We start from the raw sequence: 18192 nt of genomic DNA on the forward strand, positions 1-18192 counted from the left end.
AAATTGGTGATAAAGTGGACATCAATCACCTTTGCCCTTTAACCATGACCTCATTCTTAACAGGTCAGGCTTGTGGGTGAGCTTTTACAGCCATCTAAATGGATCTATAGCATCTATAGTGGTTTTGTCTTTTGTGAATCAGTACAATTTACCCAAACGCTGAACCTTGAGAGGAGGGATAAACAGCCTTTTCCCTCTTTTAAAAAGAATCCTGAAAAACATCCCTCAGGATCTTCCCTCCTCTTACTGTAAACCTCGCCTCGGGTAAACTCTGGAGATGAACCCACAACCGAACTAATATGCAAATGTCTCAGCCCACAAAGGTTAAGAGATGTGATTTTAATAATCATGCTCATTTCCATGGAGATGAAATGTTCTGTGTTCTCGAGTTGCCAGGATGTTTCTGAATGTAAGCCCACACAAGCTTTTTGATTTTAGTTTAGCCAGATCACTCCTCCACGGTCGCACCTACAGTCACATCGTCTTGTCTTTTGCAGTTCAGTTACATGACTGTATCTATCTCCTATGAAAATCTGTAAGATATAATGTAGATGGCATAATCAGGTTGATATGACACCTATTTTTCATCCTGAGAGATTTGTATTCTTTTTGATTCAAGTTTGCATCTGTCCCATGTTAGAGACATCCTCAATATACTCGCTTACTCGCTGTTTGTTTCCCTGCTATATTTTCACACATGCTTTCTCTGACATTTTGGTGATATTTTACCAGGTGGCAGGAAAATGTCCAGACTTCAGTGCATGTCTGAAAGCAGCAAGAGGGAAAGCAAATTGTAATACCCTTGGGCAGCAGAGTGTCCCTGATAGCAGCAGAGTACACCAGGGCTGGATTTACTGAGATGCTGTTATTTATTTTCAGGATGGCATGTTAATTATTTTCTGTTTTGAATGTAAATCACTCTTATCTTGTGTAGTCCCTGGTAATGAGGCCTGTCTGTGTTGAGCTAATGTCCTAATACATAATGTGAGTCCAGAGAAGGAACAGACGGACGCTGCATCTGCTGTGTGAAACACACTGAGGCAGTGAGTCTGAGCAGTGGTATTGGAATCAGGGCTGTTTATCTCAGGATCTTAAATTACATAAACAGAAAGCTTTATGAAGTGAAGGGTCATAGAAGCAATTCAACCAGAACAAAAGCAGCGCAGCGTTGACGTGATAATGAAAATCTCAGAAAGAGCCCTTTGACACAGAAAGGCACATATAACAAGAATGTGGGGTGATGCAATTCAATGATAAGCTTCACACTGCACCCTCTGCATGATTGGGGACAATTAAACTTCAAGGTACATCAACATTTTCTGTTCATTACTCATGATTGTTGGGCGAGCACCCCGCAGCAGCATGAAGGAGGCTTCTCAACCAGTGACCTCACACAAGTGCCTGAGTCAGCAGACGACTCTGTCAGCTCCCAAAGACCATGTGCTCAGCAACACAGGAACGTCAAAGATGCAGAACAGAGGCAGACAGCATGGAAACAAAACCACACAGAGAGAGCTGATTCAGTACAATCATTATCATCTACTAAAAAAATCTAGTTTGCTTGTTACCATACTTTAGGGGTTCTGGGACTCTGAGCTCTGAGTTATTATGTGCACATAAAGTTTTATTTTTAAATGTGTTGTTTAACCAAACTACATTAACAGTAGTTCCACACAAAGGCCAGACAAGTTGGATTTTAAAAAATTAACGCAACTAGATTACACTCTGTTTTAGACATTAACAAACTAGCCATGGTTAATAACATAACTAATGCTGCATTGTCCTCACCAAATAATCCCATCTGTCTAATTAGTGGGATAATCTGTCTTCTCATTTTATGGCACCAGGATATTAATATATAAAGAATTGTGTTCTGCAGTTTGTGGCAGTTCCATGAACACAACATAATTGTGTTCTTATTTCTATATATACAATGTACTGGGTCAGAGTTTCTTGGAACGTTTCTTGTGGGTGGCTGTGGCTCAGGAGTCCATGAACCTAACCGGTAGTTTGATCCTTGGCTCCTTCAGTCCGCATTCCGAGCTGTCCTTTGGCAAGATAAAGATAAATACCCATTTGTCTGTTTATACTAAAATACAAACACTAAACAGGGCTCTATGTTACGTTTCACATGCCTGTATCTCTTAGCATTTTAGTTTAATGTAGCTTACTTAGTATTATTTTATATTTCATCAAAATCTTAGCATCTCATGTCCTTGACACGACATGCTGTTTATAAGTCTGTGTTAATCAGCAGTACGTGTTTGTCCAAAAACAACACCACATGTCCTTGAAGCCAACATACTGTGTCCGGTGCTCAAGGGGTTACAACACATACGGGCCTGTGTGTGCAAAACTATTTTTTTGTGAAAAAATAGTGTACATATGTTGGTGCCTTGTTCAGAAAGGCTCTTAAATGTCCAGATAATGCTCTTGAAATTAAAACGGTTGGAAAGCAAGGGACAGACATATGGGTAACATCATTTTCTCAGCCGTGTGATAGTGTCTTTTAAATGCTCTGACTTCCAGTTCTTCTCAACAAAGAGAGGGAAGATTAATTTAAAGCAGTCAAGACATAACCTTGTTTATTAGAAAATATTAAAAGGACGTCTAGGCCTCTAGGTGTCTGTCTCGCTCCCCCTCTCCTCTCCCTTTTTCATCCCTCCCTCTTGTATTGATGCCAAAGTCCACATGAGTGAATGCTGTGAATGTGTCTAGAAAGCAGTAAGTCAGGCTCGGTCCCAGGCCCACTCAGCCAAACACAACAGGGTGCAGGTGCAGGAGTTACCAAAAAATACCAGGTCATACTCACTTCCTGGGCACCTCTAACACACCACAGTTTGGTTTGATGTGGAGTCGTAGCTTTATTCTTTTTATGTGCATGTGTGAGATGTTTTCAAACTGCCCATCTATGTGGCAAAAATGTATATTGAGTGGGACGACAACTTTCACAACCACAAACTGAAGCTGCAGCAGGAATCCCTGATGTCAAGAGTGTTGCAGCTCTAAATGTAATGAAGCTTTCATGCTCGCACAATCATTCGTCCCAGACGATAATCTAAATTTAACTTAATTTAGATTATCGTCTCACCCTTTTGGATTTATTTTTGTAATTTGTTTAGTATGATGCTTTTTACTTTTCCTCACTGTCTTTGGGTTCGTTTCTTTCAAACAGGAAATGTTTATGGCAAGAGATGAGCTTAGATTGAAGCAACAGTTTACATGTGAAGCACAGACATTTGATTCAGTCTCAGTCAGAGTGAAGTTGTTGTTAGATAAGATGACTAGAAACTGCGCTTGTTTCTCCAGAGACTCAATTTGTGTTGCTGTTTTGGAGCCTCAATTTAAAGTCCAACCAGTGTTGTGGCGGCATGTGTCTCCTCTTAACTACATTTGACTCCAACCTTTGGAGTCAAAGGTTCTCTCTTCTATGCCTGGCTACGAGGGGTCGGCAATACCAAAAATTATTATTAATTGAATTACAAAATAATACCAGAGCTAGTATCATCAATATCAAAAGCAACAATGATACCTTTTATTATTAAAAAGTGGGTAATGTGGCATCATGTTCAGGAGACAACATGTCAGGATTTAAAAAGTGGATACATATTAATAGACCACTTCTGAACATATTTTATTCACCTAATGATTTGGCAAGCATGAAGCATCTCTTTCAAGTCTTTAATTACTTAATCACGTAATGTTTAAACATTAGACAGCTTTGAATCGTTAAAATCAAATATTCAAACTAAATAGGTCATGAATGTGCACATGCACACACTCAGAGATGCAAATCTTGCAGCATTAATCAGTGTTCATGTGCTCAGGATGTGACAGTTCTGTGTTGCTGTTATCAATCCTACTGGCAGCAGTACAGACTATATCAGTAAAATCACTATTTTGGGGATTGATCTGTGCATCCCTGTTAGACATAACCTAACCTAATGCGGGGGGGGGGGAGAAGCATTGTTAACACTATGTTAATGGGGAAAGGACTTCAACACAAGAAATTTACCAGGTATACAGTGTTGATGTCTTTTGTCTGTTTCACTTGTGTGTTATTACCTGGAAAGTTGTTTTTCTGTCCAAGCTCACACAATGTTGTGACAACATATCATAAGTACAAGATTACTATATGATGTGTTGACCAGCTGCTGTTTTCCATCTGCAAGAACCCATACATTTTCTAAACCTCATTAGTATTGTACTTTAATTAAAGGGTGAGCAGACTTTAAGAGGTCGGGGACTGCAGAACAATATAGACCAGCGTTGCCCAGGCAGTAGTCTTCACCAGCTGTTTCCCAGATGTTTGGCTGCTCACACACCCTGCAGACCTTGAGGCTAACGTAATCACCCTCCTAAACCATGGCTAGGACTATCTTTAGCTGTGTGTGTGTGTGTGTGTGTGTGTTTGTTTGAGTACGAGTGAGAGAGTAAAAGAAATTGACCAAGCGGGAGGGAAGGACGCATTTGTGTGGTAGGAGTCAGGACAGGATGAAGTCCCTCTAACAGGGGAAATAGTTTTTAGTCTTGAACTCTACTTCTGTGTTTTTTGGGATCTGTCCGAGGCCAAAATGTTCCCTCTCTGTTTTTAGACTCTCACTCAGGAACGTGTTTACCACCAAAGACTTTTTGCAGTGACCAAATCATGCAGTTTATTTATATTCTGTCTCCCTGTTTCATGTCTAAACCTATTCCAGTGTATGCATTGCTATTCAGTCTTGTTTGTCTGCACCATAATTCCATTAAAGAATTTATTTTGGCTTTGCACTTAAATTGTCCTGCTCCCAGTAAAACACACCAGTTTACCCACCAAGGATGAATAAGATTGAGCTGCTTAACGTACAAATGTCACTCCCTTTTAGGTGAGAAAAGACATCACTCTAAAGTAATGGCATATGTAAGTAAGAGAGTGATATTTAATTTGCTATCTTACCTGCTTCTGTTATCAACCCTATAAATGAAATGTATTTCGACTTCATCACTTGACAAAGCTTTTCCTTTTCCTTTGCATATTTGTGCACTGTTTGTAGTCCATGCTGGGAGCTACCGTCTCACATCAAAACATGTGACATTTGTTAGGAATGTCCGTCCAGAACCTTTCTCTGTGTCAGTCTCTGGCGTCCACTAACATCTGTGAATTGTGTAAATCATCTATTTTTTGTTAAAGTGCACATAACTTCAGGGAACCACTGCAGATCTTCACAAGCCGGCATGTGTTGACCTCTGGAGTTTGTTCAAACATGCAGGAGGGAGGCTCCAGTATACTATGACACTATGTATAGTTTTCTGCTGACTTGCCTCTTTCCCCTGCAAAAACATTCAGTATTTCACTCTACTTGCAAGCCCCAACTAGACTTGTTATCAGTCTGGATTTTCCCACTCATTCCTTTCTGTTTGGGTTTTACAGTGGCCTGAAGTTGGCTGTTTGATGTTCCTCTCTGTCAATTGCAGCATCAAGTCGTGATAGTTGGTTTAAATAGTGTCGTGGTGCCAACTCAAGTGGAAGAAGTGTTATGTGACAACAGCTAAAGCCTTTTCTTGAGTCCTATAATTACAGTATCATCTTCTCTGCGCCTGTCGTATTCAAATTATTAAGTATAAACTGTAAATGTCTCCATGAGTTATGAGGAGAAACCAGCTTAAAGCAGGACATCATAAAACACATCTACAGAAATCTGAAACCCATGTGGAAATACATTTCTCCAAAATTGCTGTATGTGAGAATGCAATTGTCAGAGTTAGTTGAATGTCTGGAAAAGAGAGTAGATACATTTCTAACACAAGAGGGACGAGAAACCGAAGAACAGTACAACACGCCGGCAAAGATGTTACCTTGGAAGGACAATGAAATACCAGAGCGTTTTTGCGACAGAGGCTGTTGTTGCTTTTTTTTCTGTTGTTGTGACTCGGACAAGCTCCAGCTGTTGTTTCTCTCTTGTTTGTGTGTTCTGTAAAGGGGAGCCTCTTTGACACTGTTGTCTTGTATCTGCAGTACAAACTGTGCTGATCTTGGTATTTGTAGGTGCAGCATATTTTTGCAAACTCATGAAAGACCAAACGCTTGTTCAGGAGCTGCATCTCTTTGTTGCCTCTGAGGACATACAGAGAACACTTACTCAACTTTCCTCACACTCGTTCTCTTAAATAATGGTGCCTGGATGTTAATGCGGCTCCAGTTAAAAATGACCAAGGTTTTCCCTTTTCCTGCATCTTTTATCTCTGCATGTGTGAACGAACAAAGATCACCACGTGTCCTGGGGATATAGGATGCATCACAGTTGTGGCCTTGTTTCTTTATCTCCCATCTCTTTCATCCACCGTTCTCACACTTATCTGACAAGATAAGTTGAATTAAACCTAATCACCGTTCAATGAAAAGATGAAACAATGTGCGTAAGCTTCCGTGCATGTGTTGTGATGAAACTGCAGATGAAAGACAGGAGATGTTTAGAGCGGGAGACACTGGTGAAGTTTGTCAAAGGCTGCCAAATAGTCTCCCTCCCCTCCCCCTCATATCTTTGATACTTCACTGTGATTCCCTGCCTCCTCTAATTCACACTCTTTTGAAGTACAGGAGCTTCTTAGTCACACTCACATTTCCTCTCTGAGCCCACATGGCCCCTCCTCTGGGAAGGAAGCCTTTTTGGGATTTTGTGGGTTCAATTCAATGGGGGCTCCTGGCTTTGAAGACTTCAGATAAATTACAAGAAGTTTCTTCCCTTTCTTTCTTGTCCCTTCCTTGTGTAGGTTAAATGCACAGATGCTGTATTTCTGATGGCTTATACGCAGTCAATTTTACAGGTTCAAATCTGCTTTCCCTTCCCCATGGAAAAACTATGGACTGTATTTTCAATTCAATGCCTTTATTGTCATTGCACTGCGTACAATGGAATGTCCCAGTTGTGCAGAAGTAGCATAGACAAGTACTGTCTAAAAAAGAAGTATAAAAACAAGCAATTAGTAGAATATAATATAGTTTATTCTTCCACAAACAGACCCAGTCTGAAATTACAAACATTTGTTGTTATTGAGTTAGTAAATGTATAGAATCTTGCAGCTGTCGTGGTGGTAGTCACTGTTCTCAGTCACACATATTCAGCCAGACTCCATTACCATATTATGTTATAATGGCTAAGTAGGTCATTGTAATGAGACTATGTCCTTCTCGATCATCTTAACGTAATTTAGTGATAACATGAAATTGATGAAGTGGTTATTTTAGCTCTGCAACCCTGGAACGCAATGACTCTTCTCATTGAAGTCTGTGTTAGAGTGACCTCACACTCATACAGCAAACACAACACTGTATTTTTCACTGTGCTGCCATTTTACTTTTGAATACTACCAATCCAAATATTCCAGGGTTGTTAAGAGGTTGGATCAATGTATCATGTGTCAATACAGGGAAGTGTAATGCATGTCATTGATGTGATGTATATATTATAAGCGGTGTATGCATGAGCCGGTCTCTTCAACCATCTTGGAGGAAGTTTGTGTCACGCTGTGGCTTGTGATTTAGGTAAATAAGGTCTAATGAATGTGTGGATTAATGTGCATGTGTCCTTCATTGTGTTTAGCAAGCTAGAAACAACATCAACTGTACTATAAGCATGACGTTGTTTTAACAATCCAGTTCAACACATCTGGCTCTGGGGGACTGGTGTTTGACTCATAGCAACTCTACCTGAACAAATATTTGAACACTACTGTTTACATAATTTTTTTGTTGACGACAAAGCTGGGAATATACCACCACATCTTCAGAATACCAGCTAACTGCATTATTGTGTTGTTACTAATATTATCACTCCACAAATTACTCAAATACAAGATCCCTGTGTAGACTTATTGTTTATTTCTTATTTTGTGTCAAGAAATTGACATTTTCTTGTCTTTCTGGAGTAGATTTTATGCTTGTCAAAGTGTTGTTTTGTGGTTTTTGCCTTTATGTGCATCAGCAGCTTCATGGAGCTCTGAGGCTGTTGATGGGTTTAGCAGGCCTCAGTCTGGCTCTCTGTCCTGTGTCTGGCTGTGATTGTTCTTTTCTATTCAAGCTTCATGTTGCTGCTGGCGTTCCCCTCTCTCTGATTTGGGCTCTCTCATTGCTGTGGTGATGTGTTGGCCTGCTCCCAACAGCGCTGTCACCACACTCAAAAAGTCAAGAGTTTCCTCAGTGCACCGCCACAGAATATGAGGAAAACAACTGCGTACAGTGAAGCGCAACTGAATGAAACATTGTCAATAGTAGGATTATGGATTATGTGTCGAACTCACTCTGGTTCAAGGCTGTTTTGTTGCATGAAGAAGCCTTTTTGTGCACAGCCGTTGCAAAACCATGGAACATTATTTCTGACAGCCGAGTGTAGATCAGGTTTCGTGTCATGTTTCAGTCTATGGGCTCAATTTCAGCAGTTTCCCTGACAACTCTGTGTGTGTGTGTGTGTGTGTGTGTGTGTGTGTGTGTGTGTGTGTGTGTGTGTGTGTGTGTGTGTGTGTGTGTGTGTGTGTGTGTGTGTGTGTGTGTGTGTGTGTGTGTGTGCGCGCGTGTGTGTGTGCGCGTGTGTGTGTGCGCGTGTGTGTGTGCGTGCGCAATGCAGTTGTGGAAAATATCCTATTGCAGTGTTGTACTTCACTTAACTATTATTTTTACATCACAGATAGGGTGAGCCCTCCACAGAATGGTGTGGGTGGGTGGGTGGGTGGGTGGGTGTGGTGTGTGTGTGTGTGTGTGTGTGTGTGTGTGTGTGTGTGTGTGTGTGTGTGTGTGTGTGTGTGAGGGGGTGGGTGTGGGTGTGTGTGAGGGGGTGGGTGTGTGTGCCTGCTGTTTTTAAATGCTGACTAATTTGTTTCTCAGGCATCATTATCATCAAAAGCAGCAGTTTAGACTTGCATGTGTAGTCAGTAAGTTGATGCAGTGTGTAAAAAGGCTAAGTTGACATTTTTAATGAAGTTTTTACCCAATTTAGATTGAGTTTTCAAAATTCCTGATCAGTGGACCTGTGAAAGTAGTTCATACAATATTTTGAAAACAACCTTAGCATGAAATAGCCTAAAAATACAGAAAAAGACTGCTGATCTTTTTTGATTAAAAAGAGTGTTCATTGTTTGACTGTGTGACTTTTCTAAGGCACATTTACTTTTATTTAAAAGTGTTGGATTTTTTTTTTCTTGAGATAAAATGCACGATCAGATGTTTTAGCAAGGACGCACTGTGTCATTGATACGATGCAGCAGAATCTGGGCCAAGCGGTTAACATCGAGTTACAGTGACTTCTACGTCAGAGCTGCAGCTTCAGTCAAGCCTCCCACACCTTTCCTCAGACAAATTAACACTAACAGCGGTTTAGATCTACATCTGCCTCTGAGCCTGTTTTGGCCATCACACGTGTACAACATTGCAGGCAGTTTACTGCACAACGCCAACACAACACTGCTATTTTTGGTCTGAATGTTGACACAAGCACTAGGTCTGTCTCCCTTTCTCCTCTAAGATGGTAACGTTAGCTGATGATTTTATTTAGGGATTTACTTTTCTTCCCTCCAGCCTCTGCATTATTTCTCTCCTTGGCTGCATGAAAAGCCACCGAATGACTGTGCAAGTTTGTGATGAAATTCAAGTGATAAAATTGTATTTTACTTTTAAATTATTATTCTCATCCCAATTGCTTTTTTTTGTTTCTCAGCCTGTTTCTCAGTGTCTTCTATTCCCAACTCCCTGATAATAAAGGAGTGTAAATTTATATTTATATATGTTTTTTTAATGAGAGTCCTTCCTCTCTGTTTTCAGACTGCCAAAGGATACATCCTCCTGTTTGACGTGCTGGGTGGCGGGGATGACAAGTACCTCTATGAGCCTGTCTATCCAAAGTGAGTGCAGCGCACATACAAACTGACACACATGTTTATGTAAGGTGAGCCAAGCTTTCAGGGACGCTCCAACAAATTCTCCCTTAAATTAATTGTGTTATATGAATATTTAATATTACCTGTATCTACTGGGAGTTTAATGGCGCATATACAAAACGCAACCACTGAAAAACAGTTTCTATTGAAACAGCAGACATCACAATTTTATCCCTGCTACCTTGTGACTGCTTATGACATAGTATAATGACATGGCTGATTATAAACAGACACAGAAGTAATTTAAATGAACACAGCCTTGACAGCTTTTTTACTCTTTGGTTATTTCTGGCTCTCTGCAGTTTCTTCCTCATTACACTCAGAGTGAAACTTCATCAGTTGGCATCTGTCCGTTAGAGCAGCTGGAAAACAATGCCAGGAGGAATACCAGAGTTAAAACCTGCAACATAGCTTTGTTTACTCATGACCTTTATGTGTTTTTATGGTTATATGGTTGATGAAAGCAGGTAGTGACATTTTAGAAGCTACGATAGCTTCAGCTAATGCGACAAATACACAACATGGCCATGTATGTGAAGGAAAAAACAGTGTCTCTGCATTTGTTATTTTCCTTCACTGAACTCTGGTTTGTATCATTCACGCATCCACATTGTGTGTGTGTTTGTGGTGTTTGCAGTTGTGTGTGTAGTGTGTGAGGATTAGTGCATCTCACATTCCTGGACAACATAACCAGAGGTGGGGCAAGTCTGGGCCTGTAAAGTGCCTGTGAAATGTTTTTTTCATGTGGAAAATCAGTTACATTTTGGTTTTTCAGCACTTTGCTTCACACATGACTAAAACGAATACATCAATTTGTATTAATGTGTTTTCACAGGGGAAGTTCTCGTGTGAAAGTGACCCCAGGTTATAAGGAAGAGCAATGTGCCCCTGCCCTGTCTTTAGAGATGAAGAAGCCTGTGGATCTGGAGGCCCCCATCACCAGGTGGATACTTTCTTATTGTCCTTTGTCTCTCTCATTCTGTTGTGTCTGCCTGTTCACTACATATACTTAAGTTCATGGATGTGTCACAAACCCTATATGCACACAAAGAAGCCACCAAAAAATACATTATGCAGTACATTTAGTATGCAGTATACAATATCACTGTGAATCTAATGCTTCCTCCCCTCGTCCACAGTTTCACCAGTGTGTACATTTTCCTGTAAACACATTTTCAGATCTTATATCAGAAGCCTTCCACTAAAGGCTTGATTAACTAAACAAGTCAAAACAAAATGGAACATTTTATTCTAGCTGCCTTTCAGTACCTTTAATTTACTGTTCTGACTGCAGGATTTGAACTGCGTATATGTTGATTTACCTCAGGCAGTTCCCCAGTGGCCATTTCAAGAAATTCCACCATTGTTGTAGCTGCTTAATGTTACCCATGCTCTGTATCTGTTCAGAGCATTTGGCTCAGACTTGTGGCCCCTAAAAAAAAAAAAAAAAAAGATTCTCTCCTTCCTCTCATGGAAATTCGACATTGTTAGTGAGAGGTGGTTGAGTTGCAGTGAGAATCCACCCTCCTTCACTCTGTGTTAGTTGTAATGTAGCATGGATCTCCAAATACGGAGAGTTGCTGAGAGGGAAGAGTGATGGACAGATGCGTGGTGGAAGGGTTTAGTCATTAAAGTAGGGAAAGGATGACACATTCATCCCCAGTGTTGCACAGAAGCATCAGTGACTTAAATCAGAAGTTAGAGAAAATTTAGTCCTTAATGAGACTCATGAGTGGTCAATCTTGTTAAATATAATTTAGCCGTGACATAACTTGACTACACTTGCTTGTTACTCAAAATGAGGGGTTTCTATTTTGTCATTTCCAAAGCCAGCTCCATAAAATGTTAAGAGGCTGTGTTTTTTTCCTGCACATTCTCTGTAAAGGTTTTTAAAAACAACAATAAACGATATGTTTCCTCTCTTTTTCCAATTATTTATTACACATTGCTCTTCGGTTCCTCTAGCTGTCAAAAACACCCAGTTAGAAAACAACATTTTCTAAGCAAATCATTAAATTTTCATCCTAGTCAATAATTAGTATAATTGCCATTGTGCAAAAACAAACTCTCCTTTGTACCATTAAAGCCTGTGGTGGATTTAAAGTCCACAAATGATAATAAAAACTCTTGACTGCTGCCTCTTTGTTTTCTCCTTCGTGATTTCAGTCTTTGCTAACTTCAGTTCTTTCTTTCTTCTTGTTTTTCACCTTCCCTCTAATCACCCCCACTTCCTTTAACTTGACGCCTTTTGTTCGCAGAGTGACGAGAGCTGTCACTCCACCAATTTTCTCCTCGAATTTCTTTTTGTCCATATTTTTATTTATCTTGCATTTCTTATTATCTGCGTCTCTCCTGCCTCTGTTCATCTGTCACATCTCCTCCGCAGTCTGCACTAGATTACAGGGTAATCATCCCGAACGAATGTGCGCCGTCTGCATTTCACAGGCACAGCTTGATGGTGCAGGAGATGAGCAGGCGTCTCCTGCTGTGAAACTACCATAAAAGTCATTGCCTCCTCCACAGTGAAAGTCCACTGTTCTTCACATCTTTTGTCTCCCTTTATTCTCTCTCTTTTCCCACCCTTGCTTTTCATCCCTTGCTTGTCCCATTGTGTCATCCTCAGTCTCAGGCCGGAGACAATGAAGCGCTATGCAGACACACACACACACACACACACACACACACACACACACACACACACACACACACACACACACACACACACACACGCTGTTTGTTCCCTTGTGTGTTAGAGGACAGAGAGCCTTGGCACAGCTATTTGGCCTTGTCGCAGCTGACCAGTAAAACTTTCAGGCTTCACTCAGATGGCACAGCTGGATGAAGACTAGCCCACTGTTTTCTAACACTCTGGTGTTTATCTTATTCCCGCCCTTCCTACAAACTGCCCCTGTCTTTTGTTATCTATTCCGTTTTTTTCAATCAAAATAATCATTTCTGTTTTTTTCTTCCTCTTACCAGTCTGCAGTCCCTCCAGGAGGACTTGCTGGTGTGCACGGCAGACGGCTACCTCCATGTGCTGCACTGGGACGGGCTGGGAAGTAACGGACGCAAGGCCATCTGCCTTACTACGATCCCTTTCTCGCTGGACCTGCAGTCTGCTCGAGGTTAGAGAAGACCTGTGCATGAAGCTAACGAAAGTGTAAAAAGAAGCTACAGTTGATAGTGTTGAGAAATAAATTCTCTTTCCTTATTTAAGTTTCCATCATAAGCTGCAGCTCCTGATTCAGTTTCTTTGTCGTATTATGTTTGTGTGTGGGGTGTTTCTCATGATGTGAGAACCTAAATCTCTTTACACAGTCACATTGTGGGGACTTGTCTTGTCTAAGCAAGTCCCCCTGTGGTGGGGACATGTTTTAAGGTCAAGCTAAGCAATAACTGTCAAGTTTAGGCTTGTGTTAGTTATTGTTAAGATTTAGGTGTCTGAAATCATGGAGGTGTTTGTGTGTAGGTGGTCCCTCTCTGGACCTGGAGGGAGTGTATATCCGTTGCATGGAGTATTGTCTGACCCTGGACGGGTTCGCCGTGGTTCTGAGCGATGGACGCCTGGGTTTCATCACACCGCTTAACAACACCATCACCGCAGACGTAAGGACACTCGCAGACACACGGGTACACTCGCAGTTGATGTTAAAATATCTACACAGCTTCATGAAGGGTAAACACATGATGTACACCCAAATGATTAAAGTGTCTAATACGTTTGATCTTTAAAAACTAATACGTCTCTGATTTATCTTTAAACTTGCAGATGGCCTACATTTGGTACAGCTTATGTTTTCGCTATGCAAATTAGCATATGACCCAGAGGAGTCAAGTCATGTGTAACTTAATCAGGAAAAACCCTGATGGAATAACATGTTGTCTGTTGATAATATCCTTTATTCCTGCAAATTATTTGAAATTTCTGTTTGGCTTTCGTGTAGCTAATGGAATCTATTACCTCGCCATGGTCCAAGTTATTTTTGTGTAGAGAAAAAAATCTATTTTAATATTACTTTAGGAACAGATGTAAAAACTATCAATAGAAGTCAGATAGACGCACTGTTCTTTTTGAGAGTTGTTGTTGAGCCTTCTCTGGTTTCGGTAAAGTTAGATTTAAAAATGAAAGCAGCAACAGAACCATTTATGGAGGACAAAAGTCCAAACTGGTGATGCGTAGGATTCAGTTCAGGACCTGGAGCTATTTCTTTGTCTGGCTTTTTTAAAGCAATGATGCCTTTTGTTTGTTTTTCTGGAATACTGGCTTGAAATTAGATGAAATTGAAAAGAAGGCGTTGACGTCAACATCAAGTTGTATAAAGTGATGTGTTTTTCGGGAGACAGCAGTTAAACCACTGACATCATACAGACAAATAGTTATTTGTAATTGTTAATGATTTTGTATTTGTGTGTGTGTCTCCAGCAGCTGCAGGGTGTCTCTGCGGCAGATGTCACTGATGGCACCTGTGTGGCTGTCAACAACAAGTACAGACTGATGGCCTTTGGCTGTGCCAGGTATGTGTTTGTCCCATTTTCTCACTGTGTCTGCACAAAACAGTGTTGAGAAGTAAACAGAGGTGCGTTTGTTTGCGTATATGTGTGTTACAGAGAGCGATTGTTGTCCATGTGGTGTGTGTCCACTGTGAGAATCCGTCAGTTTGTGTTTGCAGAGGCTGCCTCATGTGTGCTCGTCAGAAACTCGTTCCTCATTGCTACATTCTCTCCCTCTTCAACTTTTTCTTCAGTTTTGTTTGTGTCTTGTGCCTTCCGGAAATAATATGTGATTCTTGCTCAAACAGTCCTGCAGACAGTATAGCTGTTTTCAGACATGCACTGGACATTGTCCTGAAATGTTCTGGATGCACCGAATGTGAGAATGCAAATGTCAGTCAGTTACCCTGGACATTTTCTGGAATCTTTCTTGCCAGCCTCATAGTAAATGTCAGTGTAAGAATACAGCAGGAAAAAAAGCGAACAAGTGGGCGTGTTGATGGCGTTTTAACACCGCTAAATTGGAAGAATCAAAATATTTGAAATGATGAAAAAGAGATGCCATTCACGTAGAGAACGCAGACGACGATGTCAACTTGGGAAGGTAATAATGTTCGAGAGCTTTTGGTGATAATGGCTGATACCAGTGTGGATGAGCTATAAACAAAACCACTGTGCTTTCTGCAGCGGAAGTTATGTGTCATGTCCTGCCTCCTGCAGGCACCACCCAGACTCCACCTCTCGCCTGAATGTCCTGCACACTTTCCCATTGTTGTGAATGCATCTGACCTCGGGTTCATGTCTGAAAACTGCTTTAGAAGAAAATGAAGGTCATTGTGCCACAGGGACAAACCACAGCTCAGTATGGTCAAGTTAAATGCAAATGAAAGTGCTGGTTGCTGCTGAATTAACATCTATATCAGTTGGCGGCGGCTGAAGAATAACATTTTGCTATTGTGTTTGCTATGACACACAGTAGAAATACTTTGACCTTGGCGTTGTTGGTTTAGAGGTATGTGCATGCTTGCGTGTGTCCAAATGCGTGTGCAGTCGAGTGCACAGACACGCTGGAAGTTGTTCAAAGCAGAGAAATGTAGCTTGAAGGTATTTACTCCAAATTACAGCCAGAGGTCACTGCCCCTGTCGCAGCACTGATCATTAAATCTTAAAATTAAGTGTGTTTGCTCTCATTTCAGTGGCTCAGTGCTCGTGTACATGATCGACACTGCAACGGGGTCCATGCAGCTCTCCCACAAGCTGGAGCTCACACCAAAACACTACCCAGGTATCATCCATACGTATCTCTTCTAGTCTCCTTCCTCTCTTTATCTGTCGCTCTGTCTCTCTAACCCCGACACACAGTCCTCTCTGAGATAACTCACATTCCTACAGCTTTCTCCCTCTTGGGTATACACGTCTATGTTTCCTCTCAGTTCACATCTGTTTAGTCAGACCTCTAAAATGGGATCTAAAGCCACGGCTCCACCTAGTGGTTGAGCTGCCATGTAGGTCCACCACTGAATTCATAATTTTATCGAGTTTTATATTTATAAAGGCATTTAATAAAGTTTCCTTTAAAAAGTCTTGGTATGTACTAATTTAAAAGGTAGCGGTTTTGGCTATAAATTTATACAGTTTTCAATTTCAAGCTGTGAATCTTGTTTGTGGCTATTGGAAGATTGTAAATTAAATTCAAAACGCTTTTCTCAGCTATTGCTTGAGTTAACAGAAAAAATAATTGCTCAGTTTCTGTTTGATTTGTTGTAACCACAAAGCCTCTGGTTACACTGGAAAGCAAAGAACAAAACATGAATGAGCTCAGCAAAAGAAACAAAAAGACAAATAGAAAAACATTCTTGGTCACAAACTGAAATGTGTGTGAGAAATTCAAATAAATTATGTGACTGTAATAACTCAGTGCTTCAAACGTGTCATTTGAAAAAAATGTGTTACTAAGAAGTCAACAACAGTCTGAACTTAACTCTAATTTCTCTGAATTCGTTGCCTCTTCAGACATCTACAACAAGACGGGCCCGGTCAAACTCATCTGCTGGTCACCTGACTACAGTGTTGTCATGGTTACATGGGAGTGCGGTGGCCTATCCCTGTGGAGTGTCTTCGGAGCTCACCTCATCTGCACTCTAGGAGAGGATTTTGCGTAGGTGGACACATCTGTACACAAATGGTACATCTGTACCATTTTCTCGTAATTGTGGAATTTCTAATATAGTTTTGTATTTTTCGTCCACGTCAGGTATCGTTCTGATGGTACCAAGAAGGACTCCATTAAAATCTGCTCTATGGTTAGTGGAGTTTTAGTTCTGTTCCAACAACAAACATTTTTTTTAAATAAAACTCTTGATTACTAAATATTGAAAAGACTTAAGGCCACGAAGAGTAAGTAATTAAAAGAATCATAAATAATGACAATAAAAGAAAGTCCGCCCACAGCTTGTTTCAGGTGTGATTGTGTTTTCTGGCTTAAACTCACTCATCCATCTTGTTATTATAACAAATTGCAGTTCATTGAAGCGGAACAGAAGCAATTCCATTCGCTCCAATTAGAATAATCGTTTTTTCTCGATTGCATGGTTTATCTGTTGCAAATTAAAATCTCTCTACATATTGGTTAGGTTTTTTTTTCCTCATAGCGGGGCAAAAAAAGATTACCAGTTAAATGTAAAATGTATTTTCTCCTACCATGGTTCATACTGAAAGTTTCACTCTGCCGATCACAGAGCTGGGGAGCAGAGGGCTACCACCTGTGGGTGCTCCCTAACAAACAAGAGAGAAAACGGCAGGAAGAGCAGCAGGAGGAGGAGATGGAGATGGTGGAACCTCCTCAGTCCTCCCTGCAGGCCGGAATACTGCAGTTCCAATTCATCAAGAGTGCCCTCACAGTCAACCCCTGCACAGTGAGAAGAGACACAGATGATAAACCTTTTGTGTGTACCTTCTCAATGCACGTCAACATTAACAATTCATGCTGTGTGCTGCTCTCTCGACTGTGCAGAGCAACCAGGAGCAGGTGTTACTCCATGGTGAAGACCGCCTCTACCTGACCTGCGGTGACCCCTCGCAGGTCCACACCACCTCTGACTCGCACACACACTTGCACCCATGCGATGGCAGCCCAATGCACCACGCCCCCAAACCCGAATCCTCTCTCTCTCAGGGACTCAGCACTTTACTGGGACACAAGCACTGGCACGTGGTCCAGGTGAGGATGCACGACAAGATTCTTGACTTATTTCTCTGGATTCTGGTTCCCAGAATAAATCAATACATGATCAAAATAGGTGCAATGTAGATCATATTTTTTTCTAATTCTTCTTTCCTTTTGCTTTCCTCAAGATCCACAGCACATACCTAGAGAGCAACTGGCCGATAAGGGTGAGTCATATTCAACGTTTATTAAATTGTCATTGGAAGTTCTCCCCATGAGTATTCTTTGTCAACACTTATTGTATATTGTTTGCATTTTGAACTTGTGTGTGTGTTTATGTACAGTTTGCAGCCATAGACACAGCAGGCCAGTGCATGGCTGTAGCAGGAAGGCGGGGTTTTGCACACTACTCCTTATTCACAAGGAAATGGAAGCTGTTTGGAAATATCACTCAGGTAAGTAACGCTGTGTCCTGGAGGACAAAAATCAGCATTTAACCGTCTCTGAATGGCAGCAATGATATGAAAAGTGAGCAACTGATGCCTGGAAAGTGTTAACTCTAAAGCAATAGTAATTTTATTTTGTCTAGACTGAACATGTCAGCAATAATCTCTCCTCTTATTAGATTC

At 41.0% G+C, this 18192-nt stretch overlaps 1 protein-coding gene across 1 annotated transcript in view; it reads left to right on the top strand.

The window, feature by feature from the left end:
• ric1 (RIC1 homolog, RAB6A GEF complex partner 1) overlaps positions 1–18192 on the top strand; it is a 32411-nt gene that overhangs the window by 6103 nt on the left and 8116 nt on the right. The window contains exons 3-14 of the mRNA XM_020082239.2: positions 9791–9870; positions 10742–10849; positions 12886–13031; positions 13376–13512; positions 14330–14421; positions 15594–15682; positions 16411–16555; positions 16652–16700; positions 17136–17312; positions 17411–17617; positions 17752–17790; positions 17908–18018. Of these exons, the coding sequence (XP_019937798.2) occupies positions 9791–9870; positions 10742–10849; positions 12886–13031; positions 13376–13512; positions 14330–14421; positions 15594–15682; positions 16411–16555; positions 16652–16700; positions 17136–17312; positions 17411–17617; positions 17752–17790; positions 17908–18018 (1380 nt within the window). The remainder of the gene's footprint in view (positions 1–9790; positions 9871–10741; positions 10850–12885; positions 13032–13375; positions 13513–14329; positions 14422–15593; positions 15683–16410; positions 16556–16651; positions 16701–17135; positions 17313–17410; positions 17618–17751; positions 17791–17907; positions 18019–18192) is intronic.

Source organism: Paralichthys olivaceus, chromosome 18, assembly GCF_024713975.1.
Source record: "Paralichthys olivaceus isolate ysfri-2021 chromosome 18, ASM2471397v2, whole genome shotgun sequence".
NCBI lineage: Eukaryota > Metazoa > Chordata > Actinopteri > Pleuronectiformes > Paralichthyidae > Paralichthys > Paralichthys olivaceus.